This window comes from Notechis scutatus, chromosome 3, assembly GCF_049901735.1.
Source record: "Notechis scutatus isolate UNSWTSFEM ecotype Mainland chromosome 3, rNotScu1.2, whole genome shotgun sequence".
Taxonomy (NCBI): Eukaryota; Metazoa; Chordata; class Lepidosauria; order Squamata; family Elapidae; genus Notechis; species Notechis scutatus.
Window position 1 is genome coordinate 41,666,410 of NC_142011.1, and position 27,979 is coordinate 41,694,388.

General features: G+C 39.2%; 1 protein-coding gene across 1 annotated transcript; it reads left to right on the forward strand.

The window, feature by feature from the left end:
• Positions 1–336: 336 nt before the first annotated feature.
• INKA2 (inka box actin regulator 2) lies at positions 337–27,357 on the forward strand. Its single transcript, XM_026675111.2, has 2 exons — positions 337–924; positions 26,192–27,357. Exons 1-2 carry the CDS (start codon positions 874–876, stop codon positions 27,233–27,235), a joined length of 1,095 nt encoding a protein of 364 aa, XP_026530896.2. The 5' UTR covers positions 337–873; the 3' UTR covers positions 27,236–27,357.
• Positions 27,358–27,979: the final 622 nt, after the last annotated feature.

The following is a 27,979-nucleotide window of genomic DNA, read 5'->3' on the forward strand; positions in this document are numbered from 1 at the left end:
CTGTCAAGAAAACTTCTCCTTATTTATAGGTGGAATCCCTCCTTGCTCAGTTTCCATCCATTGTTCCTTGTCTGGCCGGTGTCTTGGGAAATAGCTGGACACCCTCCTCTCTGCGGCAGCCCCTCAGATATTGGAACGCTGCTATCATGTCTCCCCTTCACGAGACTAGCCATGCCCAGTTCCTATAATGCGAAGCAACCTCCCGGTTCCACGAGAGCCGCATAACGTCGGGACTGCCAATGAAAGATGAGGGTCAGCGGATTAGGATCGCGGCATCCGCCCTTTGGGGCGGGATGTCTGTCCTTGCCGGCGCAACAAAGCAAGCAACGCCTCTTTTAATTTGGTTGCCAAGCCTCTCCTCTAGGCTTCACTTCTGCTACCACGTGCGTGTCGCTTCGCTCGTGGGTTCTCCCAGCCTGGGGCTGGCGCTTTGCCAAGCAACGGGGCTTCTCCGCGCGACTCTTGCAATTAAAAGCCAAAGCGGGCTTGGGCTAAAGAGCAGCGCCGGAGAGCAGCGGCGCACGCCCGTCTGCAGCTCCCGTGCCCGCAGAGGGTTGGCGGGCGAGAGCCTGGCCAATCGCGAGCTTTGCCATTCCGAGCTTTGCCATTTCTGCGTGCGTCTTTTAACTTTCCAAAGAAAGCGAGTTGGCTTCTGGTTTGGGTCGGTCGCGGTTTCCTCGCGGAAAAAGTTTTGGCGATCTGCTGCGGGAGAGCGCTTTCCCAGCGGCGAAGTCGGCAAATGAGCGTTTAAAGGGGCCGTTGGATTAAGGCGGCGGGGCGGAAAAAGAAGCGCCGCGGCTGAGGGAGGAGAACTGGGCGCGGCGTTGGCGGGGCGGCTTGAAGCAGTCGGCGGAGCTGCACTCGGATGGGAGGATGGAAATGAAGAACATGGATCATTACCTACGCCGTCTGAAACAAGAGTTGGTAAGGCAGTAATGGGGAAAGAAGGGAAGGCGATTCTGAGTAAACCTTGCAAACTTAACGCGCGTCACCCTCTTTGCAACTTTCTAGGTACTTCCCTGGCAAGAGATTATTAGCAATGGTCGCGCCAATAAGTAATGAAATCATGCGCTTTACTGCTACATTACTGTTAGATCGATCTACCGATCGTAGTTTAGCTCCCGCCCCAACACATGCACACCCCTTTCATTAAAATGCATATTTTCCAAGCTTTGTTAGAAAAATTATCCACTGGCCTTTATCTCAGGTGTGCAAAGAAGGATGCATCGTCAACCCATTCATGGTTTTTTAAAACTCTTTTGGAATTTTCCTTTGACATGAAAATTAAACCTAGTTGCCTCGGATAGGTATTTGGTGAACCATATTGGAGGAGGGAAGTGGCAATATACAAGTGATGAAGACATTGCTACAAAAAGCCAGAATCCTAAACTTTCCTACTCAGAATTTATCCTCCTCCTCATCTTTTGCCTATTCTTGTAGAGGGAGAGCTTCTGCTAGTATAACAGACCTATACTAGCAAGTTTGGTTACCCATTCAGATAGCAATCAGTTGTAAATTGGAAAGTATCTAACTAGAATGATTAATTGACATCATAATGCATCCTGTTGCTCAGTCCTTTGACATTATTTTATGTTTAACAAGCAATTCTACTTGGAGCAAAACAAAAACATTGAATCATCACACTCTAAATAATCTTACTTCATTTCTTTCTTCCTGATAGGGATGCATTATTAAGGCTTACAAAACACAATCTTTCAATTTTTTTTTGCATCATATGACCCTGATTCAAGTATTGCATTTTGCTTTTCAGAGCACAGATATGTCTTGTACTTTGCAGATATTTGGGGGGTGGGGAGATATTTTATGTAATTATGGGGGTTCTTTCAAATCCTCTGAAGACAATTCTGAAACCCTTACATATTCCAGTTGATATTTTCTTATTATTAGCTGCCTCTGAGAAGCTTCCTTTCTTGTTTCATATTGCATAAGTTTCCATTGTGTCATTTTTATGCAAAGGAGCTGCCTAGGTCTGCTTAAGTGCCCATCCTGGAAGAAACAAAATACCACTTGATTGGTATCCTGCAATATATTTAGAAAGTGCTTCTAAACAGTTGCACTTTTTGAAAAAGGTAAATTTAATTACTCCACACCTCAACTGTCTGAGTTGGTTTTATTGTTGTTGTTGTTGTATTTTATAAATGAAAAACTGAATTGTCACAATAAATTGGATATTGTGATTTCCTAAGATGTGCAGTGGACACATCTTTCAATTTCATATCTGAAGTCCTCCTAAACAGACTTGAAAATAGTTGTGTAGATCTGTATTGAATTAATTCAACTGCATTGAATTAATGCAGCTATATGTTACAATTGGAGAACTCTGGAATGCCAGCAGATTTCCACAAAAGGAAGATGCAATTATTGGCAACTCATCACTCTATCCTGCAATGCATTTTAGCTTCCCCACAATCAGTTTTTAACGTCTTATATGACTTGTCCTTGCCTGTTTTATCCATATTTTAGGCAGATTCGCCCTTCTGGAGGGAAGCGAGTCAGCTTTTTTCTCCACCCAGACTTTTCTCTTTTAAGGGCTTGCCTACTTTGCTCTGCAAATTGTTTTACGTCTTCATCTGAAGTACAGTCATAGTACTATGATGTGGATGCTGTTTTACAGTCTCTTTTTCTTAACCCTTTCACCACAATCCTATGAGGTAGATCACCTCTACGTTATTATTATCTGGACAGTACTTTGTCTGATACATTACTCATGTCTTGGACATCAACCCCCATAACCTGTCAGGCAGCTTAATTGGGAACAAGTGGGGTTGAAGATTAGTTTCCCTGGAGAACGCCAGTTTGGGGAAGGGCGCTGTACTGATTAATATGTGTGTACAGTTTCATATCTATATAGTATACCTAGATTGATACTTGTATATCAGTGAAGTGAGGCACTTTTGTTTGTTTAACACGTTTATGTAGCTGCCCATAACCAAGTCAGGGTGGCTCCCAATCACCTTCCTAGTCCAAATAGTAAATTGACATTACTCAACTGCATTGTGTGAGCTCCAGTTGTTGCTTCCATTGCAGTAGAAACAAGAGCTCCTTTGGGTGGTATTTTGTTCTGCCTGTTGAGGATCTACCCTTTCTCTCTGCTGCTTCTCAGACAGAAGCCTTGCTGTGACAGGCTTAAGCTTTCCTACCAGCAGATGCTTCCTTCTGGTGTCCTAGTTTTTATACTAATGGATTAGTAATGAAGATTCAGGATGCTCTTAAATAAAGTATTTGCAAGTCCAAAAGAAGAGGATGACGAACAAGAAGAGACATGGGGAGTATATGTCTCTAATGAATAAATAATAAGAACTGCAGGTTTTAGGGTTCTTTTTTTAAAAAGTAAAGGTTACGTAGGAGTCATTATGAGAGGAAAGCTTTACAATTCAAAAGGCTGCTTTCCATCCAAAAGATTACTATCACCACAGAACAAACTCCAAGCAGAGCTAGATGAAACTAGAATTCAGAATGGATTTTAGTGCTTTAACAGTATAATCTGCTACAGATTTAATCATATTGCACACTATAAAAATCATTTATTTCAGAGCAGCAATTCTGCAAGTCTGTTTCTCTCATTCACCATCCATAGATGCTTTTGGGCTAGGGTGCAAAGCAATTAGGCCCATTCACCAACCACTGTGATGTATGTCTGTCACAGAATGGGAATTGCAATAATGGGCTATTGTCAATTTCCAAAAGGAAACAAATAGATACAGAATAATGAAATAGCTAGTGCAAAACAAAAACAGAAACATGTTGTACTTAGGAAAAGTGCAAAAGCCCAAGTATAATGTTTGTTTATTTATTTCTTTGTATCCCATCTTTATTATTTTACAAATAGCTCAAGGTGGCAAAATGGTTTTAAATCCTGTAATGTAAAAGGTTCCAGTAATCACAAGGTAACCCTAAGCTCATTTAAGGACTGAAGTTACCAAATACTAGCAGGATATTCCTTACCCTTGTGTGTGTATGTGTGTGCTTACCCAGGAAAGGAAGAGAGAAATGCGGAATGAGGGAGTAGAAGAATGATATAAAAATTGATCCACATTGTGTCAGTAGATCCATTCTCTACACATTAGTAGTTGTGTTCTTTATAGCCATTAGTCCCTAGGTCTACTGGCAACTGTCCCATATCTCTCATGCAGAGACAGATAATGACTTGTATCAAGACAGTTCTTCAATTATTGGCCACTCCTTCCACATATTTATACAGACAAAACATGACCGTCATATCTTCATTCCATTTTTTTTCCCCAGCAGTGTGGCCGGCAATAATTTGCTGTTAACTATCACTATTTCCTAGGCATTCTCCTAGCATGATTTTATTCTTTGTAGATTTTTCACAACTACCATTTTATAAACACAGTTTGCGCCAAAGAAAAGAAAGCACCCTATACCCACATGGCTCCCTGGACAGGATGTCCTCAGGATGCCAAGTAGGGGAGCCTGGAGGTATCCAAACTGGGTGTGATCCTCTTACCGTAAGTATCATCCAGTATTGCCTCACTCTACATGTTTGGGAAGTTTGAGTACCAACACACACACATACATTCAGAGATGACTATAACCCTATTTTACATGATCTGTTAGCAGAGAATAGTTGTATGGAAATGTAGATATAAGCTATTCTTACAATGTTATATCACTGGGACTTCTACTGAACTAAATCCAGGGAGGTTTGGAACCAAAGAAGCACTTCTTTACACAATGAACAAACGAATTCACTGCATTAGAAATAAAGATGTACACCAGTTGAGGCATTTATGAAAGAGCAGCTTTACAGAGAACTGGGTTTTTAATGTCTATGAGCCTTGATGATTGCTGATTACCTAAAGAATTACAAGTAGCATACTTAAAATACTCTCTGTTGAGGAAAAAAGCTATTACATTTAATCCAAAAATGTTGGGCTAAAAGCAATGTTGGTTTGACCTAATAGGCCTCTCCTTATTTTCTTAAGAGAAAGAATATTTGCCCTGCAGGCACCACAGAAGCCTAACCATTTAGTCTCATCAGCAGACAAGAATTTGATACATCATCCTTCCCAATACTGTATTATAGCTGCAGGAAGAATTCAGCCAAGAACTCATACCTTGTTAGGGCACCGAGTTCATCTGATCATAGAAAAGGTGGGAAGATTTCCTTCACATATCCAGGCATATTTGAGTTAATCAGGTGAAGCAACCACCCTGTTCCATCTTCAGGAAACCAGGCCCTTTCTCTCCCTCCGGCAATGATATGATCAATGACGCATTAGTTTACGTAACCTAATCCTATTGGATAGTAAGATTCTTGCTCCATTGTCTTACTCATTATTATTAGCATTCTGTAATATTGCGTGTTAAGATAGAAAGGCCTTTTGTCTTCATGCCTTCTTCCTCTTTGGAGCCAGATAAACTGATCAGGCAGAGTAAGCAGAACTAGCTTTAGAGTAGGCACTGACCGAATGTGCCAAAGCTTAGGGGCTAGCAAGTCCATCCCTCCATCTAAGTTAATCTAAAAATGCAAAGCTTTGGCGTTGATGGGAGATGGCACCAGCAGTCAATGTGGCCTGGGATGCTAAATACCCTTGAATCAACACTGAAGGAAAGGGAACTAAATTCCAATTTATCAGGACAATGGAAGAAAGTCCTTATCAAGATGAGTGAGTGGGATATGGGATATCCTTATCATGGTGAGTGGGATATGGATACAGACTAAAGCAATAAAAGATAGGATGCAAGTGTGTTTATCATCTCTGATGCTTGTGTGCATTTTAGCTTTTCCATGAGAATTATGTTGCTATCTATCACTAGCACTGATGATGTTACCTAGTTAGGGTAATGAAAGGCCTGCAAGAAAGCTCAGAGAGCACCACCTCATTTTAATCCTGAGCTACAAATATTCTCCTTTGTTGTTATCTATCTGGAATTTTCTGCTAGCATATTTTTATTGTAGTAGAAGATCCGCTATAGCAGATGTGGTATGTTTGGTGATAGTGACTGATTCAAAGTGTCAGGAAGAAGAACCATATAAGAAGAGAATTGAGCTTTGCTAAACAGAAAGATGACAGTTTATGAACTGACAAGCAGAATTGTCTCCTTGCTATTCACTAAGCAAGGATACAAATATTTTGCCAATGTTTTTAATGTGATTTTATTGAAAATTTCAAAAAAGAAGATAAAACCTGATCCAAGCTAATATAAAGTAAGGAAGAAAAACAGACAAAAATTCAAGGAAAGAAAACAAGTTTTAAAAAAAAATAGAAAAACAAAGAAACGAAAAAGTGGTTTCCATTATTCTTTGCAGTAGTTATAAATACAGTTCTATTTAAATCTGTCTCATTAAAGTTACATCATAATACAATTCTTGCTATAATCTATACAGTCTAATCATTAAAGTCAAAAATTGCAAGCTCATTTTTTTATTTTTGTACAAAAAAATCCATATGAGGTTTCCAATCACCAATAGATAGTGTGTTTTCTATAATAAAAAAAATATCCATTTCAGCAAGATCTATCAGTTTAATCAACGTTCCTTCATAGTCAGTAGTATTGAAACTCTCCATCTTTGTATATATAATAATCTTGCTGCACACACACACACATAACAACATGAAGAGACATTTGATCCTGCTTGTTGGACATGTAAAAAAAAGCTAAAAATGGATTGAAATACATACATTGGTACAGAGGATTTGAAAGATTAATATCCAATTAAAGCCAGAACTTTTCCTTTTAAGATGTATGTATGTATGTATGTATGTATCTTAAAAGGATAAGTTCTGACTTTAATTGGATATTAATCTTCCAAATCCTCTGTACCAATGTATGTGTATTTCAATCCATTTTTAAAGCTTTTTTTACATGTCCAGCAAGCATGATAAAATATCCTTTCATGTTGTTAACATTTCTAACATACTGTATATTTAAAGTGCTTTTATTCATTATAGATTGTTTCTCTCGTATTGATAAAAATTCTCTTTAGGATCATAACACAATATAAATTGTCACTTCCATTTGCATTTCTTCCACTTTTAAGTTTTTCCAAAAAATCTCTTGCTTTCTGCAGAGTTCAGTCTGAATCTCTGTTGTTGAAAACTAAAAATCTTCTGTTCTAACCTACCCCATCCGAATGGAACTTTCTTCTGTTTAAATTTGTCAGAAAAAAAATTATTTTCTCTTGCCTAATATTTTAATTGGAATTATCAGTCCTCAATCAAATGTTAAAATACTGCTGTAAAACTCGGTCTTCTTCCTGAAAAAGTACACAAGAACGTCCATATTTTGCCAGTGTTTTAAAATTTCATCCCTTCCCCCATCCCCAGTTTTCTCCACTAACCATTACATCTTTCGCCTTTTAATGTGCATCCTGAGCAAATGCATTTTTCACAGAGTAATAAGTTTTCCTGGGTTTAACTGGAGGCAACATTCAAGAATTGCGGTCATGTTTACAGTAAGCTTGCTCTTCCTAACAAAAGCAGAACAAAATAGGTCACCTTTCCTTGCTTTAATGCATCTGACTGTTCCTGGTATGTCATATTTGATGAACAGCAAAGTGGCTGAGAAAAGATAAAATCCATGCTCTTGGATAATATGGTTAAAAATAAAGGCCAGTGGTTGTGCCATTGATTATACATCTTGGTTTGAACGAAAACCATGTTAGCTTCCCCTTGATGAAGATAAAGGCCAATGAGAAATTGAAGCACTTAACAATTTCATGGTTTAAATGACTGAATAATATGGCGGGTAAAACTCTGTGTGATCTTTACAGATGTGTGTTTTCCAACCGGTGTAAACCACAATTGGGCATTGAAATTCTGGGCATTGAAATCCACATATTTTCATGTTGCCAAGTTTGAAAAAGATTTAAGGTGTTCCTTTGCCTGATCTAGCAGGGCTAGCCTTGTCTTCTCTATAAAATTCAGTGTGTTTCTTTATTTGCCAATTTGCAATTCTATGTGAAAACAATTTGCATCCATGAATCATAGCTATCAGTAAGAGTTTTGCCATTTTGCATTACATTGTCAGTAGATTGTATGTTTGCTTACTTTTAATAATATCCATATTATCAGTGTGCTTTCAGAGCTTATTTTTCAAGAACTTTTGATCTCTATAATCCGATGAAATGAAGTGGCATTTTTCAAAATGGAACTGAGGCTGCATCTTTTAAACTACTCATAAATCTTCAATATGAAATAAAGATTTCATATAAATTCTGACAAGACCTGCAGACAGTAGATCAGGTTTTGTCTGCTTATGTCTATTTTGTTTGATTGATTGTAGAAAAATTTCATCTTGCAGTGTAGCTATCTGCCAATATCACACCCAACCCTGTAGCCTTGGCTCAGTAGTTTAGTCGTCTGGCATTGTTCAAAGTGTGCAGGTTGGATTCACATCATTGTGTTTTCATTTAAGCACCGACACACTGAAGTACTCAAGGGTAGCAAATGCAACCTTTAACTAAATTTCCAACTCTCTTTATAGGAGGAGACAGGGCTAGACAGACAAGGCTAGACAGAAAGCCTGGAGATGCAGTGATAAGAAAACTTTTACTTACTAAAATGTTAGCAGCTGTTGCCAAATATTATGTGGATCAGGAACTGCTGGCAGGGGGAGAAAGCTAGATTAAAACTGAGAGTACAACCTCGAATCATTGCATTCTCATTATTCTGGTGAAAGATTAATTGTATTCTTACCATCCGGTCATAACTGCATTTCTTTGGTTTGTGACTTGATTTTTCTACTGGATCAATTTCAAAGGTATTTATTAAATCTTAAGCAATCAGGTCATGGGTAATCTAGCTAATCATAGTATAATTTTCCAGAATGCAGCCCTATCACAATTTCCTTTCTGTCTGTTTTAACATTTAGGCATAAAGCCAGAGCTTTAGAGGTTTGGTTTCTAGCTTGGTACTTAACAGAAATAACAGAATAACAGAGTTGGAAGGGACCTTGGAGATCTTCTGGTCCAATCCCTTGCTCTAGCAGGAAACTGTACCATTTCAGACAAATGGTTGCCCAATCTCCTCTTAAAAACCTCCAGTATTGGAGCACCCTTTGGAGGCAAGTCGTTCCAGTGATTGTTTTCACTGTCAGGTAATTTCTTCTTAGATTCTAGGCTGCTTTTCTCTTTAATTGGTTTTCATCCATTGCTGCTTTGTCCTGCCTTCAGATTCATTGGAGAATAGCTTGACCCCATCTTCCTTGTGGCAGAAGGGATCTTGACCCCCTCCCTTCAATCGGAAGGGATCTTGGAGGTCCTCTAGTCCAACTCCCTGCTCAAGCAGGAGACCGTATAACATTTCAGATAGGTGGCTGTCCAGTCTTTTCTTAAAAACCTCCAGTGATGAAGCACTTACAACTTCTGAAGGCAAGCTATATACTTATAGCACAACTTACAACACTCTGCTTTGAGGTTGCCAATGAAGGCTAGGAGCATGTGCAATTACTTTAGATAGGATAAAAGCTCTAGAATTTGAGGATATTGTTCTTGATTTATGTTCAGCATTGATTTCATCTTGGGGAAGTTGTGTGTGTGTATATCAATCAATCACATCCCACCTAATTGAGTGGCAATATAAATTTGCCAAGACAAGAGAAGTAAGCTAAATGAAACAATATTATATTCACCTCCAATCCTACATTCAGATCTTGATGTAAAATATTTTAAAGCAATGCTTCATTTATTTGATAACGATGAAGCTTTAGAGGAAACAGGGCAAGCTGTGTAATAGACAGCCACATTAGGACAGGGAAAAGATTGCCTCTTTTTTAGCACTTTCTTCATAACCAGCCCTGTTGTGACTTAGCTATGAATGTGCCATAGCATTCTGTGCCTCCAGAGAACAAGAAGAAACAATCTGTGCTCAATTTAAGTAGGAGTTTGGTTTTATGAGCTGAGTTTGCATTGAACAAAATGCTGATGTGCATAATATAAAAAGAAAAACCAATTCTTTTCTCTGTGAAGAGGCGGAGAATAAATGTCACATTACAATAAGCTCTAAGGATGGCTCACTTAAAAAGGCATATCTTAATAGTTGTCAAACCAAAGAAGGACAGCTAATCACTGTCAAAATTTTACTTTTGCTTCTACTTTGTATTATGGAGTTTTGCAACTTTTTATTATTCAGCCAAGGAGAACATAATGATGGTGGTGGAGATGAAACTTGCACTTCTTACGTTTTGCCTAGACATATTAATTCTGAATGAAACCCTTTTCCACTGTCAGCCTTGGTAACTCTTGACATTAGATGGTTATTTATTCTTTTTATCCGTTTTATTTTATCACATTCATGTGTTGAAACATCACAAAGCCATATCCATGAAACAGAGTAAGAAAGAAAATGTGATTAAAATACAAGGATATGAAATTAAAGTGTCAAGAAAGAGAGGTGGAATTATACATGGTCCAAAGGAAAAACAAAAGATTCCTTATGCGTGACTGCCAGATGACAGTCTGTGGGTTTAGCAAAATATGCTGGATTTCCTGAAATATTCATACATATTTTCAAAACTATAGTGGGGAATATTCTATAGTGGGGAATAAACTATAGGGGGGAATATTTAGGTTCTAAAATCTTGAACATTGCTCCTTCAATGGAAAATCAGCCAAAAATTTGTTGATTTAGGGCAACATCAGAATGATGAAAGTGGCATTGCGACATTACAGAGCTGATGCTAATCTGTCCTCTCCTGCCCCCCCCTCCTCCCGGTTACTGCTGTTTATTTATTAATTAGCATCATATCCTGCTTTCCATCCAGGAATTCAAGAAGTGTATTTGCTTTTTAAAAAAAAATTTCCCACGATAATTATTTTTGGGGTGGGATGGGCTGAGAGATACAGTGCCTAAACCAAAGTCATGACTGAGCTTCCATGGCTGAAGGAATACTTGAACTTGTGTTCCTGGGGCCCTAGATAATACTTTATAAGAACGGGCTCTTGTTTCAACTCTGGTGGAACATGGGTTTTGTTGAGCACCCCCTCAACAAAATAACATAAAAGTAGTCTAGAGTGGTTAAATAGTTTTAGTTTTGAAAGTATTTCTTTACAGGAAAAGTCCCCACTTGGCTCCCCACCAGCCAAGCACTGAAGCTCCACCACTGCCGCTGGTGGGGGAAGGAGGGAGGGGGAGAGAGAGAGAGACGGATTTTCCCAGGTCTCTGCAGAAAAATCAGAAGCAGCAGAAAGGCCGCAGGAAAATTCCCCATCCTGTTTTCCTATTGATCGGTCATTCTTTATTTGGGATCGCAGGATACCGTTTTGAGCACCGTTCTCGGGGGGGGGGGGGAGAGACTTTTGGCTTCATGCAAGGAAAGCAGCACAAGTCCTTCTTTCTCTCCCCCAAACTCCACCAGAATGGCGCAGCCTATTGGAGCAGGAATCCTTGCAGGGTCCCAAAGACTCATTTCTGGTGGAGTTTGGGAGAGAGAAAGGAAGACTTTTGCTGCTTTCCTTGCGTGCAGCCAAAAACAAGAAGAAAGAAGCAGCCCGGTGGCCAGGAGAGACGTGGGGCGAGTTCTTCCCCTCCGCCCTTTTCCCCCTCCCCTCACTCCCTCATGCTGTTTGCAATGCAAGCTACGCAAGCCTTGTATTCCCACGGGCCATGTGGGTGGCACAGCCTTGTATTCCCGAGCATCCTGGATTAATTGCTTCGGGGGGTGACATTTCTCTGCGAACCACCAAAATTTTCTCAGAGACCACCAGTGGTCCGCAGCCCACCAGTTGGCGACCACTGTTCTAATCTTCTCATTTTTGGAACAGTCATTCTACATTTGAATCAATCTTCCATGCCTCTGGCTTACTGTCTCTTTTTGGAATAAATAATAAAGATCCAGGTTTTTTCCAATGATTTCTGTTATCTCTGTCATTCCAGTATTGCACTTTTAATCATAACACAAGATGTCTGATATATGCACTCATCTTAACTAGTTAATACCCCTTTGCAGCTGCTCCCAAGAATTTTCATTTATGCGTGTCGAAGGTTAGGACCTGAAGTAGTAATGTATCAATAAGCCAGCAAACTACTTTTCTTAAATACAGTTTGCCATGATCATTGCTGTTGAACTTATCTTCATGCTGCTGAGTCATATGTGGGATGACTGAAAACTATTCTATTGAAACATACATCTAACAAAGTACATTGTGACTGGGCCTAGACATATCCTGTGATGTCAAATGCTTTTCCTTGAAAACAAGCTAGTACAATTCAGTCTGACTTATTTATGGTACATTCAACATCCAAGAGTGTTGGAAAGATGACATTGTTCACGCAGATGAATGATGTAAAGCCAACATCTGCAGGTATATAAGTTTCACCCATTTTATGGTGAACCATAAGTTAGCCAGTCCTTATATAAATACACCTTGAACATAAAGTATTAACATTGGGTTTCATAAAGGTAAAGGTTCCCCTCGCACATACATGCTAGTTGTTTCCAGCTCTAGGGGTTGGTGCTCATCTCTGTTAAAGAGCCAAAGAGCCAGCGCTGTCCGACGACGTCTCCATGGTCATGTGGCCGGCATGATTAAACGCCCAAGGTGCACAGAATACTGTTACCTTTCCCCCAAAGTGGTCCCTATTGTTATACTTGCATTTTTACCTGCTTTCAAACTGCTAGGTTCGAACTGGGACATGTAACAAGAGCTCACTCCATTACATGGTGCTAGGGATTTGAACCGCCAAACTGCCAACCTTTTCTAATTGACAAGCTCAGCGTCTTATCCAGTGAGCCACTGCATCCCCGGGGTTTCATAGGAACTCTCAAATTTAGCCTGTTAAACACCTGCCTGATCACATCTAGTCATAATAAATGCAATTGAATGAATGGAATACCTTTCATATTCTGAAAGAAATTTTTTTCCATGAAAGCCTATAATTAAAGATGCCTTCAGGTTTCTTTCAGGACAGCTTTCATTCAGATATTTTGATCTGCCTAGATGTAAGTTATGATCGTCTATTGGCATTTTGATTCATTAAAAAGGATGCTGTTAGACTTGTGAAGCTCAATGGATGAAAAGCCAGCATATTTGATATATCATATGAAAATGCATGGATTTTCCCTGGGATTTGAAAATGTGAAACAAGGAAAAGAAATTAGCTAGCAATGCTGTATAGATGAATGACTATATGCCACTATTTGCTGTATTGTAAAAAATGATAATTCTTCCTGATGCTGATGTGACACTTGAACTATTAATATGCCAGTATCCTATGTCCTATTTGGTATAATTTTAACAATTGACACAATTATTGTTATAAACCTATAACTTTTGAAAAGATACTACCTTGAATCTCTTTGAAGCATTCTCTCCCTCTCCCTCCCATTGTGTACATATTTATTAATTGCTGTTTTGTTTCATTAAAGGCACAACCCTTTCACTGATGGACAGAATGAGAATTCACTAGTTATCCTGAATCAGCTAGAACAGCATTAAATGCATAATAGCCATTACTATAGGTTGCCATAATAGTGAATTTATATTTGCAGTTTGTTTTGATTAATTGCAATTGTTTACATTCCTCTTTTCAGACCGGAAATAATTTTAAGGTGCCTTATGCAATCAATAATATAATGCTCTACAATATTTAATACTGTGATTAAAAGATCAGAACTGTAATCTGAGTTTTACAATACACTGCAATTTAGGTGTCAGTAGTGTCCTTTCTGACAATTGGAGCTTAGGTTCAGAAACATGCAGTGATCAGTAGTTGTTTAAGAAAGAGACAGAGGCTTGGTGTCCCCTGACTGTAATGATTAGATGCTGGTGTGAAGGATATAGAAATAAGGAATCAGTTTTTAACACATGTGTTGGGCAAGGCATAGCAAGCTCTTTTTAAACTCATAGGCCAGAGGTCTTCAAACTTGGCAACTTTAAGACTTGTGGACTTCAACTCCCAGAATTCTCCAGCCAGCATAGCTTGGAGATCCCTGTCATAGGCTTTAAAAGACAGTAAAGAAACGCTGAGTTCCTAGGCAGAGGCTTGGGAATGTTTTTATGTACAAATGGCTGATCCTTGCTTTAATGTACTTTTATTGCCATATCAAAACCCCCCATGGGATATACAGATTTAGAGTTTTGTGAACACTTTTCTCCCTGTATCAGTTTCCAGAAAGCCATAGATATAAAACCATTCTTTTTTGCTCAGACCTTTGTGGTCAATGTACAGGGCTGGAGGAGAGAGTTAATGTCAGATTGGCCCTCCTGTTTATGAAAGCTTCTTTGCTCATACACAAGTGGCTGTATTCTCTTTAGCAATTGTATGTGCCTAACAAAAGTGTGAGGCCTCAAATTTTGCTAACCAGTATCCTTTGATAGTTAATTCTTTGCCCCTTTAGTGTCGCTTGCATAACTTGAATGTTTCTTGGAGTGTTTCTTTTCCCTGTAATTTTTCTTTCAAAATGCTGGTTTTAAATTCTCTGTTTAAAAGGAACGATGGTGGGAAGCAGAGGTGATATTCAACCAGTTCTGACAGGTTCTGGAGAACCGGTAGCATCTATTCGCTGCTTCCCAAGTCCCAGCTGATCAGAGTCCCAGCTGATCGGCTGGGTCTTTTGTTGCCCTGCACAGGAGAAAGGAGCTGGAAAGCAGGTTAGTGGGGTGGGGAGGGAATGGGGATTTGACAGTATCCTTCCCCTGCCACGCCCACCAAGCCACACCACGCCCACCAAGCCAAGCCCACAGAAGCGGTAGTAAAAAACGTTGTGTGAAGCCACTCATCATATGCCAGAATATGGGTGATACTAGATTAATAGCTGGTTGGAAATTTCAGGGAAACATTTGCATTTGAGTACATTTTCTGTGACAGGGAAAAATTGTCTTATTTTGCCACTTTGCCATCTTTTTACATTCTGAGTGACTTATTACATCATGAAGCATGAGTATTCACTTTCTAGGGAGATGTTTTCTGAATGGCATTGTCCCAAGAATATTCATTTGTTAAATTCACCATTCTGGCAAGTAGCTAAGCACAACTCTTAGGTCCTGTGCACCATCTTGCTGTCCTCCTCCCAGTCTCAGTTGGCAGAATTTCAAATTGAAATGTAATCAGTTCCACAGCCAAAGTGGAAACTACAGACAGAGAGAAAAGGGAGAATAGAAATTGCCCTTCACTTTCCGTGCAACTACATGAAATACAGACATTTACTCTTCAAAAATACTAAAAAAAATAAGCCTTTAGGAAGAAGTGTTTGTTATTATATTAAATGCTTTTGTGTTTCTCTCCTCCACTGACCCTCCAAAAATATGAAACAAAACAATTGAAATATTTTTTGATTTTTATATTTACAGGTTGGTAAAGATTTCCTCATGTAGACAATGGCTCTGTTCTCAGTGGTAGGGTACTCTATTCAAAGTACTTGAGAACACCCCTCAACTGATCAAAACAAATGTCTAAGGCACAGTACACCAAAATCCCCCACCTATTTAAAAGCAAACAAGAGGAAATGGAAACAGTGTGGAAATGTCATACACAAGAAGATGTTTGGCTTGAAAACCCTGTGCTGTACCATAAAACAGAAGTGCATAACCTGTGTTCTTCCAAAGCCTTGAATGTGCCCCGGAAGGTCTTTAAAGTTGCCGTTGAATTGCATTTTTTTAATATCCAGGGAGTAATCATATGAGTTATATTTTTGCCTTGCATTTTAGATTGTAATCCCTGGCACGTTCACAAGACTCAAGCCCATCCCTGTTGCTAAAACTTAACAAAATTAAACTCGTGGAGGTATTTTTGGAAGGTGGAACATGTGGAGGAGTGGTTCACTCACCCTTAAGGAATGGGCTTGTAGCGACTTGTACATTTTGAACCAGTTTTCAATGAGGATGCCCAAGTGACATTTGTGATATAGCTTGAAGACTGTAGAAAGATTCCTTAATGTTCAGTCGATATTGTCTTCTCTGACAAGCAGCTCAATTTGAAGGTGACATGTGGAGTTCTTTTCTATCACTTATTTTCTGAGCCTTTTAACCAGACAGCAATAGCGGTGGTGGCTGCTACTTGTTACTACAACTACTATTGCTGCTTTCATTAGCAGTCTCTGTGGACTTCAGGGGTCATGCTGAATTGTGGGACCAATCGTTCAAGGTTTTTTAGAAGGATTAAAGAGTGAAAGCCTTGCCCTTTAAAACAGCCAAACAGGAAAAGCCTTCCCAGAAAGGAGTTTTGTGGAGGTTAGTTTCTTAAACCTTCCGAAAAACTTGGGGAATTTGGAAGCCTTCACTGTTGGATTATGGAAGATTGTAAAATGTGACAGCAAATGGTGTGTGGGTTATTCATGGCTTCTAGTAAACATCAAATTGGAGCCTTTTGCCTGCCTTTCCAATGTTCTACCAGAGAATTCTGTCCCTCCTAGTACCATTACACTCTACATTTTCGGGGGAGGGGGGAATGATGACAAGAAATAATAAGTTGATACAAAATGCATGGCGTTCTGTTATACATAAGTCCTCAACTTACAACAGTTTGTTTAGTGACCATTCAAAGTTGCAGTGGCACTGAAAAATGTGACTTATGACCGTTTTTCACAGTTATGATCTTTGCAACTTCCCCATGATCATGCAATCAAAATTCAAATACTTGGCAACTGGCTCATAGTTATGACTGTTGCTGTGTCCCAAGGTCATGTGATTCTCTTTAGCAACCTTTTGACCAGCACAATCAATAGGGAAGCCAGATTCACTTAACAACTAGGTTGCTAACTTATTAACTGCAGTGATTCACTTTACAACAACAAATTGTCATAAAATGGGGCAAAAATCACTCAACAACTGTCTCACTTAACAACATAAAATTTGGGCTCAATTATGGTCGTAAGTTGAAGAATACCTGTATATATAGGTAGAATTAAGATTTGTGGTTGAGGTTCATACTTTGCATCTTCATTTGATATGAAGATGGGTTAATACTATAGGAAGGAATCATTGAACTGGCTTTAATCAGTTAGAATCAACAGGAGTTCACATGCCCACTGCTCCAAAGGGCTGCTACTATAATCACAATAGTTCTCAAAACGAACAATTAATATAGCCATTGTCAGATTTGTGTCAAAAACACTCAATGATTTATATAACTTTATAGCAGAATCTTTTTATTCCCAGAAATGAATAATGAGCATCTCTGCAAAAAGCCTTCCCCAACTTAATGCCTTCCAGAGGTATTACATTTCAATGCTCATGATTTCATGCAGGTTGGCAATTTTGGGAGCTGAAATCCAATACTTTTAGAGGACAGTATTGGGGAGTCCTTGGTAACTTACTTGAAAATTACCTAATGAGACATAACTAATCAATTGGAGAGATGCAGATTTATAGAGATAGCTGAATTATGTTATAGGAATTGAGATGTGTGTGCTGTTTTGTACTATCCTCCCAGTTGTCTGACAACATTCTTAACTGCTTGGTTTACAGTAATTGCAGAGATGGTTGTGGGATCGGTCAGACTCTTAATATTTGATCTTAACTTTCCTTTCTTGGGATTGGAGATGGCTTGGGAGTTCATGTTCTCTATGATGACTGTGGGCTTATTACAGTCCATCACTGTCCAATTTAATGGTTGGCCATACTTTAGATCAGGGGTGTCCAACCTTGGCAACTTTAAGACTTGTGGACTTCAACTCCCAGAGTTCCTCAGCCAGCAAAGCTGGCTGAGGAACTCTGGGAGTTGAAGTCCACAAGTCTTAAAGTTGCCAAGGTTGGACACCCCTGCTTTAGATATTATATTCACTTCAGAGCACTCCTTGATATTTTGAGGAGTTTTGTGAAATGAAGCAGATGAAGAGATAGCCTACCTGCAGTGAGGCTGGTAGTAAACAAGAAATGAATGCAACCAAATGCAAGTAAGAAGCTGTTCTGAGCTTACTTTATGATGATAAAGGCAGCAACTCTATTAATTACTCTTACTACATCTATGGAATGCTAAGCAGTTTTATGCTTGAAGTATCCCAGAGTTTTTTGGAGAGAGATGGGCCAGAAGGAGAGGTCTGTGTAAAGCACGATCATCTGGGTGCACTTTTTATGGGTGAAATTGCTTGCATTGGCTGTGAGGTAGAAGCTGGATGGGCAGAATCTACTGACAAATGTGACAATTTACTGAGTTTCTAGTTGGCTTTTGAGTCTGCAGATCCTAAGTGGACAGAATCCTCTGCAATCTTAGCTGTGGATTAGACCTGCTCACATGGCTAATTCAAGCAGGGAGGCGAATGGGAGTTAAATCCAGGTTGTATTCAATCCCTCTTTAAGAGAAAAGGAAATGCAAGAGGTCCTTAAAGAGGCACTGGCTTGGCCACCTTAAGAAACTATGGCAAGATTTAACAAAACTGGACAGTTGTCAGCCTATCTCTAACCTTCCCTTTGTGGTTGCAGGCAGGACTGCAGTTGTAGAGGGGTCTGAAGGATACAGATAGTCCTTGACTGAAAAGGGGTTATTTGTGACCTTTTTCACACGACCACTGCAGCATTCCCACAGCCACATCATCAAAATGTGGACACTTGGTAACTAGTAAGTACTTATAACAGTTGCAGTGTCCCAGGGTAAAGTGATCACCTTTTGTGACCTTCTGACAAGCAAAGTCAATGGGAAAGTCAAATTCACTTAACAGCTTAACTCCTGTAGTGATGTACTTAACAATTGTGGAAAGAAAGGTCATAAAATCAGGCAAAACTCACTTAACAGCTGTCTTACTTAGCAACAGAAATGTTGGACTCAATTATGGTTGCAAGTCAAGGATTACCTGTACTGATTATATAGATGCTTGGCAATAGCTGAGACCTGGGCATGGGAGAGAAATTGTATTTGTCAATCTTGTGAATGATCTTTCATAAGATTTGGGTGGGAGTGGCATCACCAGCCTGTTCTCCTAGACCTAGATCTTTCAGCTGCTTTTGTTACTGTTGATTAGAAAACTGTTCTGGACTTGGCAAGTCCTACAGGGGAGAGAGGTTGGATCGCTAGCTGGTTTATCATAGACTTAGGATTTAGTTTTTTCCTCTATCTGGTAAATATTTCTATAAAAACGTTGGGAGAGTTCATGATGAAGTATATCCATCTCAGATCCATTGGGAGATAGAGTGGAAGTATGTCTAGAGGCTGTCAAAGTTTGGATGGGGAAGAACAGGTTCAGAATCAACCCAAGTGCTTTTGCACAGTTCTATCTGATATGCAGGTGATGGCTTTACTTGAAACAGGTTGCACTGAAGATAGTCACTCATTTCCTTGTCACTCCTCAACTAAATTACCATAATTTGGTCTACATGTGGCTGCTCTTGAGCAATGTCTGTAAGCTTTAGATGATCCAGAATGCAATTGCACATATCTCCAAAGTTACTTGGATGCTGCCATATTACATCTTTCCTCATGCCAAATATTTGTTTTGTGAAACATAGGCAGGCACCATTTTGGCCATAAATGACAAAAACTATTATATGCTTTCCTGCATTTTAAAGTAGGAAACTGTAGCTTAGGTTCCATTATGGTTAAAAACTCATAAGCAAGCACAGACACAATGGCATGTATGTGGTACAACTGTGATGATAAGAATCAGGTAGGTTGGGAAAAGTAGAGGGGAACAGAGATAATGAGAAATATGGTGAAATCATGCTTAGTTCCGTTAGTTACGTTTGGTCTTTATGGTAAAAGCCAGTACAAAAAGGGCAGAAAGAAGTTGCAACTTGGATATTCAGTAAACTGAGGATAATAAGCAAAGCAAGACACTGAACAAGGACACAAACCTCCCAGTTCCACTGTAAATAAAATTATCCCCAATTTCCTAACAGAAATTCAATACAATTGGGGAGAAGGGGCATAAAAAAGCTAAAATGGAAACTAAATTATAAATAAGTAGTTTGGCAGCCTATTCTAAGAACCCTTGTATTAGAAGTAGTAGAAAAGTGATAGAATTTTTGCATGCATATTTAGTTAGATAAGATCCAGATAAGGAATGCTGACTCAGTATTTGCCATTCTTCCTTAGGACATGGAAATGTGGTTTACAGTTTATCCATGTGGTGCCAACTTTAGAATACTTTTTACACATGACTAAAAGGTAGATTTTGGTAGATTACCCTGCAGGGAAATCAGATTTGGGTAAATTCCTTTGGTCTGTACAAACCGATATATTTAAGTCGAAAACCATTTGAAATTAGTTTTTTTATTTACCCAAAAACAATGCATGCAAGAGAGCTTCCTTGGACTTAATTAAAAAAAAAAACCTCTGTAAATCATACAACGTGACTCCCTGACCAGTCCAGATGTGGGGAACAGTAAAACTCAATTGCATCAGAAAATGTTTTAGTTATGTCTTAGAATGGAATGGAATGGGAATAGAATAAACATGGAATACACATGGAATGTATGTCCTATTTATTCAAGGAAAGAATATTCCTTTAGAGAGAATTCTATTTCCTGCAGTGCTGCCAAATAATCAGGTTTGCAAACCTTAGAGTTACTTGGATCAACAACAACTAGAGTAAAAAAGGCCATTTAACTCAAGATAGTTCTCAACAGTCGCTAAACAAATGGTTGTAAGTCAAGAATTGCCTATATTCTCTTTCTCTGAAGAACTCCAAAGTTTATGCTACTTCATTTCTATACACGGGAAAATATAAGGAATCCCAACTTATATTCATTTTCTCACTAAGGCAGGGGTAGAAAAAAGTAGTGGGCCAGGGATTACATGGCTCTGATAAATCACAATCCCCATTTAATTAGAAGTCTTTTTATGGCCTGTCCAAGAGCCTGGTCATTACCAGGGGGTGTGTCCTCAGTTTTTCAACTCGGTCTGCAGAGCTAGGAGACTAGAGACTACCATCCTAGATTCTCCCTTTGGCTCCCTGAGAAGAAGCGTTCAGGTAGGACCAACGCCCCTTTTCACTGTCGGTGTCATCTGCAAGAGTAAAACCACCTTGCATGAGGGACATACCAGCTTATATGCCATTTTGAAGAGAATTTGTTAAAGTAACCACTGGAATTTCCTTATAGCAGAAGGTTCCTTTGGGACGCAGTGGTTAGAATATAGTATTGCAAGCTAACTCTGCAGACTGCCAGGAGTTTGATCCTGAGCACCTCAAGGTTGACTCAACCTTTGATACTTCTGAGGTCAGTAAAATGAGAGCTGTCATTGTTAGGGCAATATGCCAACATTGGTAAACTGCTCAGAGAGTACTTCAAGCACAATGGAATGGTAAGTGCTACTGCTATTGCTATACTTCTACCACATCTATAGTTTCTAAGATGGTCAATCTTCTAATTTTATTCTTATATTAAAATATTTGATTTTAATGTCAGGCATTTTTTTAAAGTTTGCAGTATTTGCATACCTATCCTGAAAAAATTGCTTGAATACAAACACCTAGATCCATTGCTTTAACATCCAACCTTCTCCCCCTTATCAAAGAATAAACCCCAATGGTATTGATGTAATTTCTATACATTCCTTTCGTGCTGATTATAACATCCTCTTCCAATAAACCAAATATTGTTCACTGGAGGTTCTATTTCCTCCCCCTCGTTGTTAAGAGCTGCTGTGGTAATCCTTTCTTTCCTGTTCTCAGGGTTTCTCTGAACAACAATTTCCTCTCACAACACCTCTTTCATTCAGGGGAAGGACATCTGTCTTCCTTCCAATTATGAGAAGCTTCTCTTCTGGCCCCACATTCAGCTGGGCTCTGTTATCACACTCTTACCCTGCTCTGTACCAAAATATGACCCTACTCCTCCAGCACAGCAGATGTGGTGACAAATTAGAAATGAAAACAAGTGTGGCCCAAGGGAATTGGGTGGCACTGAATTCCAGAGAAGCCCTGCAGAATCTGACGAGAGAGAGAGAGAGAGAGAGAGATGGAGAAATCAGGAATAGAGTATGTTAGATCTTTTAATTACAGTATTCTCCATGTACTGAAATGTTTTATAATAAAACAGGAAAATAATGGACAGTTTATCTCTCATCCAGGTCATTAAGCTCTGTTATACCAGTGGTTAAAATTGAGCATTATTTAAAAAATAATGTCTGGAGGGAAATTAACATTTTTAATTATACATGAATATTCTACATGTGTTTTTAAAGCAATATTGCCCCTCCAGATTCTGAAGACTCAAGACAGCACTGTATGAGCACAATTAAATGCAAGTACTGTTTTGCACAGCTCGTACACTGATGTGAGAATGTCACTGCCATGCTCTTTCCCTTTAAAAGAAATTTTGAAAGCAATTTTTTTTTTAAAGCAATTTTTCAGTAGGAAAAAATATCAGGTTTATTTTTTTTGAAAAAGTACTTTTTTCCTGCTTTTTTTAACTGCAGCTGTGCCTTGCACGGCAGCTAAAGTTGAAAAAGTAGGAAATAAAGGTCAGGGCAGGTGGGCAAAAACATCAGCAGACATAGAACCGGTTCTATATTCTGCTGTTCTTCAGAGCTACCGATTCTACAGAGGTGGACAGAACCGGTAGAAACCCACCCCTGTCTTCAGGTTATATAAATCATAGGTTAACTGCTTCTAAGAAACACGAACAAATGTGTTTTAATTGGCTGTTATTTTTAGGTTGCTTACAACTTACTGTGTTGTTTTAACTGACTTCACAGCAAATTCTCCTATTATAAGTGGAACAACAAAATCTGGTGACTTTAGACATCCAGCTGCAGTGTGGCTTATGTAACAATCTTTATATAACTTTGGCTAACAGTATCATGTGCATTCTGTTTTTTTTTAATATGATGTAAATTTGACATTATATCATAAAATTATATATACAAAGAAGCTATAAGAAATATTAAGTAGGTTGAAAATGTTTACTTCAAAATATGTGTGTGTGTATGTGTTTCATTTTTATTCATGTTAAATTTCAGTAATAAAAAAAATCAAAGTTGCAAAAATCATACTACTAGATGGTAACAGATCGGGTTTTCTCTGATATATGTGGATTTTTACAGATGCAATATAGGAATCCTAGATTAAGTCGACACTAGACATATTTATCCTAGAATAATCTTGTGCTTTCTGAATGCTTTTGCTTAAATACTCAACTCCTGATAATAAAGAGCTTATGCCAACAAGGAGTATAGACAGAGAAAGTGTACTTTGAAAAGTAGCACCCATTAAGGGGACCTGCTTTCGAGAAAATATAGGTAAATAGTATTAAATTAATTTACTTCTAAGAAAATGCACATAGGATGATTTTAGTTAGGTACCAAGTAAGTAATTAGCTTGGATGTCTACAGAGAGTCAGTTGGGGACACAATTTCTGTCATTTGTATAAGTATCATGATGCCAATTACATTATTGTGACTTGTACTAGATAGCTATGTCCATAGTAATATTTGTGAAAGTAGAGTGAATCTTTATTATTATTGATGACATTTTTCTCCTCATGATCTTACATCCTTTGCTGAATTATAGTCACCTCTGACTTCTATTAGATTTTTAAAGTTTTCTTGCAAGAATAGTTGAATTTACTGCCTTGCATTTAATTTACAGTATGTGCAGTTGGCACTTAAACTGTGTAAGAATAAGCAAGTATTCACAAAACACTTTTGGCATAGTCTTTTAGCCCTGGATGGGTTCTATTGCATCATAATATGCACTTCTCTTTCTACTATAGAGAAGTTCCACCATTGAAAACACCACTGTTGTCATGTCAGTGATGGACAGATTGAAAATTCCTAAGAGCTCTGTAGGGGATGTGCATAAGTGCACCAACGTGCCTACTGTCCCTGTCCTATTGTTTCTTTTATTTTTGTTATATGTATCCATGCATTCATAACTATGTTTTTACTTATACCTATTATCTTGTAAGCAACTGACAAACCAAATAAAATAAAATAAATAAAGGGTACCTCTCCAATATTCCCAGAATAAGAGGAGAACTGTTCCCATCTTGGAGCAGTAGAGCAGTGAATTGAAAATGAAAAAATAATGGAAGCAAAATGTGGGCTTTCATACAGTTTTTATTGGAAATGCCATTGTTGCTTAATAATAATCTAATACTATCCCACCCACCCACCCCCTATTTGCAAGGCCTCCAATGAAAGATCTTTCCAATATGTAGAGTAAATAAGAGTATGGGCCTAGGGCTCAGGAGGCCCAAATTCCAATCCACAGGCTTATGTTGAGATTACTAGATTCCTGTAGGCTAATTATTCTCTTTTAGCCCAATATACTTCACACGATTGTTGTGTGGATGTTTAAAAAAGGGGAAATCCAATCTCTAGGTATGCCACTTAAGATAGTTCATGTGAGTATTCCAGCCTTAAATTCTGGACAAATTTTATCTTTGTTCAGGCCATAATGTTATGAGTGATGAATCTTATTCTCTAGGGAAGACCCTTAGTGTTGTGTTTCTTCCAGTCCCCTCTCTCAGTAGAATCAGAGAACAAGGGCTTCTGAAATATTCATATTTCCTAATGGCTCCTTGTCACATGAGATCTAGTTTAGGAGGATGCCCCCTCCTTTCCCCCCAAAGGGGGAGTTAATTGAATCAGTGAACTGCACAGCCCAGCTCTACAGCATATGCTGACTTTCCTACCAGCCACAGTCATTACTGCAGGACCCATTGTCACTCATCATTGTCTGATTACACCATTTGGCCTGCAAGGAAATTTGATGGGAAGTGTCCAATGAGAGTATCCAAGCTGTTTCCCAGGTCAGTGTTGCAAAGCTTCAGATAAAGAAAGTTCCACTTACAAGGCAGAAAATATTAGGAAGAGAGACAGTAGACAAACCTGGAAAGAGGTAAGGTGATAGTTTTCTCTGAGGCGGCCCTCTTCCCCCCCCAGGTTCTGCACATGAGTAACATAAAACCTAGTCTATAAAAAGAAGATGGCTGTGGCTTGTGCACTGTGCAGAAGGTTGATTGATTTGAACTTAATATTTAGCTATAAATTGGCCAGAAAGAGGATTTTGAAATGGAACCTCAATTTAAGGAGCATGCTCAGCAGCTGTATATTGTATATGTTCTGGCAGGCAGACTGGATTCCTGCTTCTACTTCAGCTGTTCCTGAATCCAGTTTTGAAACTTATTATAGAATATGTGGTTGGAAATAGCTGTATGGTCATATAGCCACAGGGTTCTGAAGAACAGTGTCAGTGACATTTGGCTCCCAAGGACATGGAAATTGCAGATAGTAGAGCATGCTTAGTAACATGATAATTTTGGAGGTGTAATTTTAAGTCATGCACGCAGGTGGTAATTGTACAGCTGCATTACAACAGCACTGCACAAAAAGTGATTGTAGTGTGTTTGACCAAAATACAGGTTATGATTGTCAGTGTTGTTTTTTTATTGTTTTTATAAACTTGGCTGTGAAAATTCCAGAACATCAAATAATTCCACCTTTCCCTTCAGTTCTAGAGAGTAAAGAGTGAGTAGTGGCAGCTGCTAGAAAGTATGTCCAGTTAGTTTTGCTTTGGGAAGATTTTCCGAAAAGAACAAAGTACAGCAGTTATAGTAGAAGTTGGGAAGAACTGGCATGTTTAACATGATATTTGAGTTACAGGAAGACAATCTGCCAATAATACTGAAAGCTGAAAATAAAAACAATCTTGTTATGATATTTTAATTAATGAATTTGTATTCATTTTTTCATTCAATCACTGTTCTGATTTTTAATTTGATTATACATTTCTTGTCCTGAATTGATGTAAATGTACTTTTCCTGAACAGCAGATAAAATGCAGGCATGTCTGTTGTGTATGCCCCCTACACATACACACACACACACACACACACACACGTTTTTGTGAGGGACTGTGGAGATGATTCTTGAATTTTTAAATGAGAGTCATAGCTAGATTTGTGATTGTGGCTTCTGTTTAACATTCTTGTTGGTAACAATAAAACTTCACATGATAATTTCTTCAAATGTTTCTTGATGTTTGATTAAAAATATATCATATTCTGAGAAAATAAAGGAATAGAATGTGGTATGTGCTTCTTATTTAACATCATCCTTTCTATAAGGGTAAGGTAAAAGACAAGACTAAATTGATGCAACCAATTAATGTAATCAAATCAAATTCTCTCAGAATATATGACATATCTGTTATAAGCAGAAGCATGTAATGTGAGAACTATATAACTGTACATTTAAAAATCGGGATGAAAGTTGAATGTAATAGAAAATACGATAAATGTAAGATGCAGAAGTTGATTCGCATATATTTCAGTTATACAGGTTAGTGAATTCTGCATTTATTCTCTGTCTTTTTTTTTTTACAACAGTTATCCATGAAGGAGGTTGGGGACGGGCTGCATGAACAGATGAACTGCATGATGGGTGCTCTGCAAGAACTGAAACTGCTCCAGGTCCAGACAGCTTTGGAACAGCTGGAGATTTCAAGTAACCCAAACCAGGTTTCAGGAATTGGCCAGCATAATTATTTTCAAAACAATAAGGAGATGATGCCAAGGGCAAAGCTTGATGCCAGCCAAGAGAGTGAGACCCTGCTGGGAAAACGTTATTTGGACAACTGCAGATCTTCAGCCTTTTTATGCTCAACTCCCGTGTCACACTCTACTAGCTCACGTTGCCGTATTTCTTTGCCAGATACTAACCATGGGCACATTGCTTCATCCCTTAGCAGCATAGGTAGTGAGGATGACAGTGGACCTTCTTCAACTGCAAGCACAACAGAGTATCATTCACCAAGAATGTTGGAGTCATCTAGTGACAACACTACGAGCAGTCGGCTTACTAAAGACACCAACTGCTTGTCTGAGACTAAGTCAGTTTGTAAGGATTGTTGGTTTTCTGATGAGACCAAAGACTGGACTTGCTCATTAATGTCTCAAAGTAGGAACCGACAACCTTTGATTCTGGGTGATAACATCTTTGCTGATCTAGTTGGTAATTGGCTGGATTTGCCAGAGATAGACAGAAAAGGAGAAAAGAATGAGGCATCTGTACCAAGTAGCAAGTCCCAAGAATTCTACAGGAAATTTTCCCTCACAGCCAATCTCTTCAAGAAATTTTTAAGGAGTGTCCGGCCAGATAGAGACAGATTACTAAGAGAGAAGCCCTGCTGGCTGCCCACAAAGAACAAAGAGACTGAGATCTTAAAGAGGCCGCAAACAGGCAGCAAACAGAAGAGGCTGTTTTACTTCCCAATTCGTGGGAGCACAGCAAACTCTCAAGACAAAGTCAAAAGGTGCGAGAAGAAGGAAGGAAGAAAAGCCAAGCCCAAACCCAAACCCCATGCCAAGGTCCACACCACAATAGAACAGACTCAATCAGGGTTTGATTTTAACACAGCAGTCTGGGTCTGAATTCCAAGACTCATCATTTCAATTGCTAAAACTATTCTGTCCAGATCTAGAGAGAAAGAAGTAAGAACGGGGAAAGGAATATTTTTCAGACTCAGACCAGGATGAGGAAACAATGAAGTACCGTATTTGCCGGCGTATAAGACGACTTTTTGCCCTGAAAAACATGCCTCCAAGTGGGGGGTCGTCTTATACGGCGAGTATATAACAAACTCTATATTTTGAGTGGAAATGTTGGGGGCTCGTCTTATACGCCGGCAAATACGGTACATAGTTTGTCTCCTAAACAAGCCTTAAACAAACTTAAAGAAGGAACAGAATTCGTTTCTTTTCTCTCTCTCTCTCTCTCTCTCTCTCTCTCTCTCTCTCTCTCTCTCTCTCTCGATCCAAAACAGCAATGCTTCAGAGCCAGCCGCGAGGCGGAATGCGAGAGTTTCGACTCGGCTTTTCCAATCCCCAGGCCAGGTCTTGGGAGGACAAGCGGGAGGAAAGAAACTTGCTGGCCGGGCGGCGGCTCCTATCCCACTTCCTCCTCCGCAGCTTCTGGTAGGCTTGCAGGAAAGCCGAGCCGCGCAGCCGGGGGCCTCCTAGCTTCTCGGAAGGCTCGAGAGACGCCCCGAGGCAGCGCGGAAGGCAGGGCTCGCCAGCCGCGGGACAAAGACGCTTCCTGCCTTGCCGCCATAATGCCAGGTCAGTAGCTCCTTTCCCGGCCAGTCGAGCTAAGGCAAGAGACCCGCTTGAGCCGGG

Bases quoted from the DNA above. Each gene is read 5' to 3' on its own strand.
- INKA2 (XM_026675111.2), top strand. From the start codon at position 874: ATGGAAATGAAGAACATGGATCATTACCTACGCCGTCTGAAACAAGAG. The intron at 925-26,191 runs GTAAGGCAGTAA...TTTTTACAACAG, and splicing joins GCCGTCTGAAACAAGAGTTG to TTATCCATGAAGGAGGTTGG.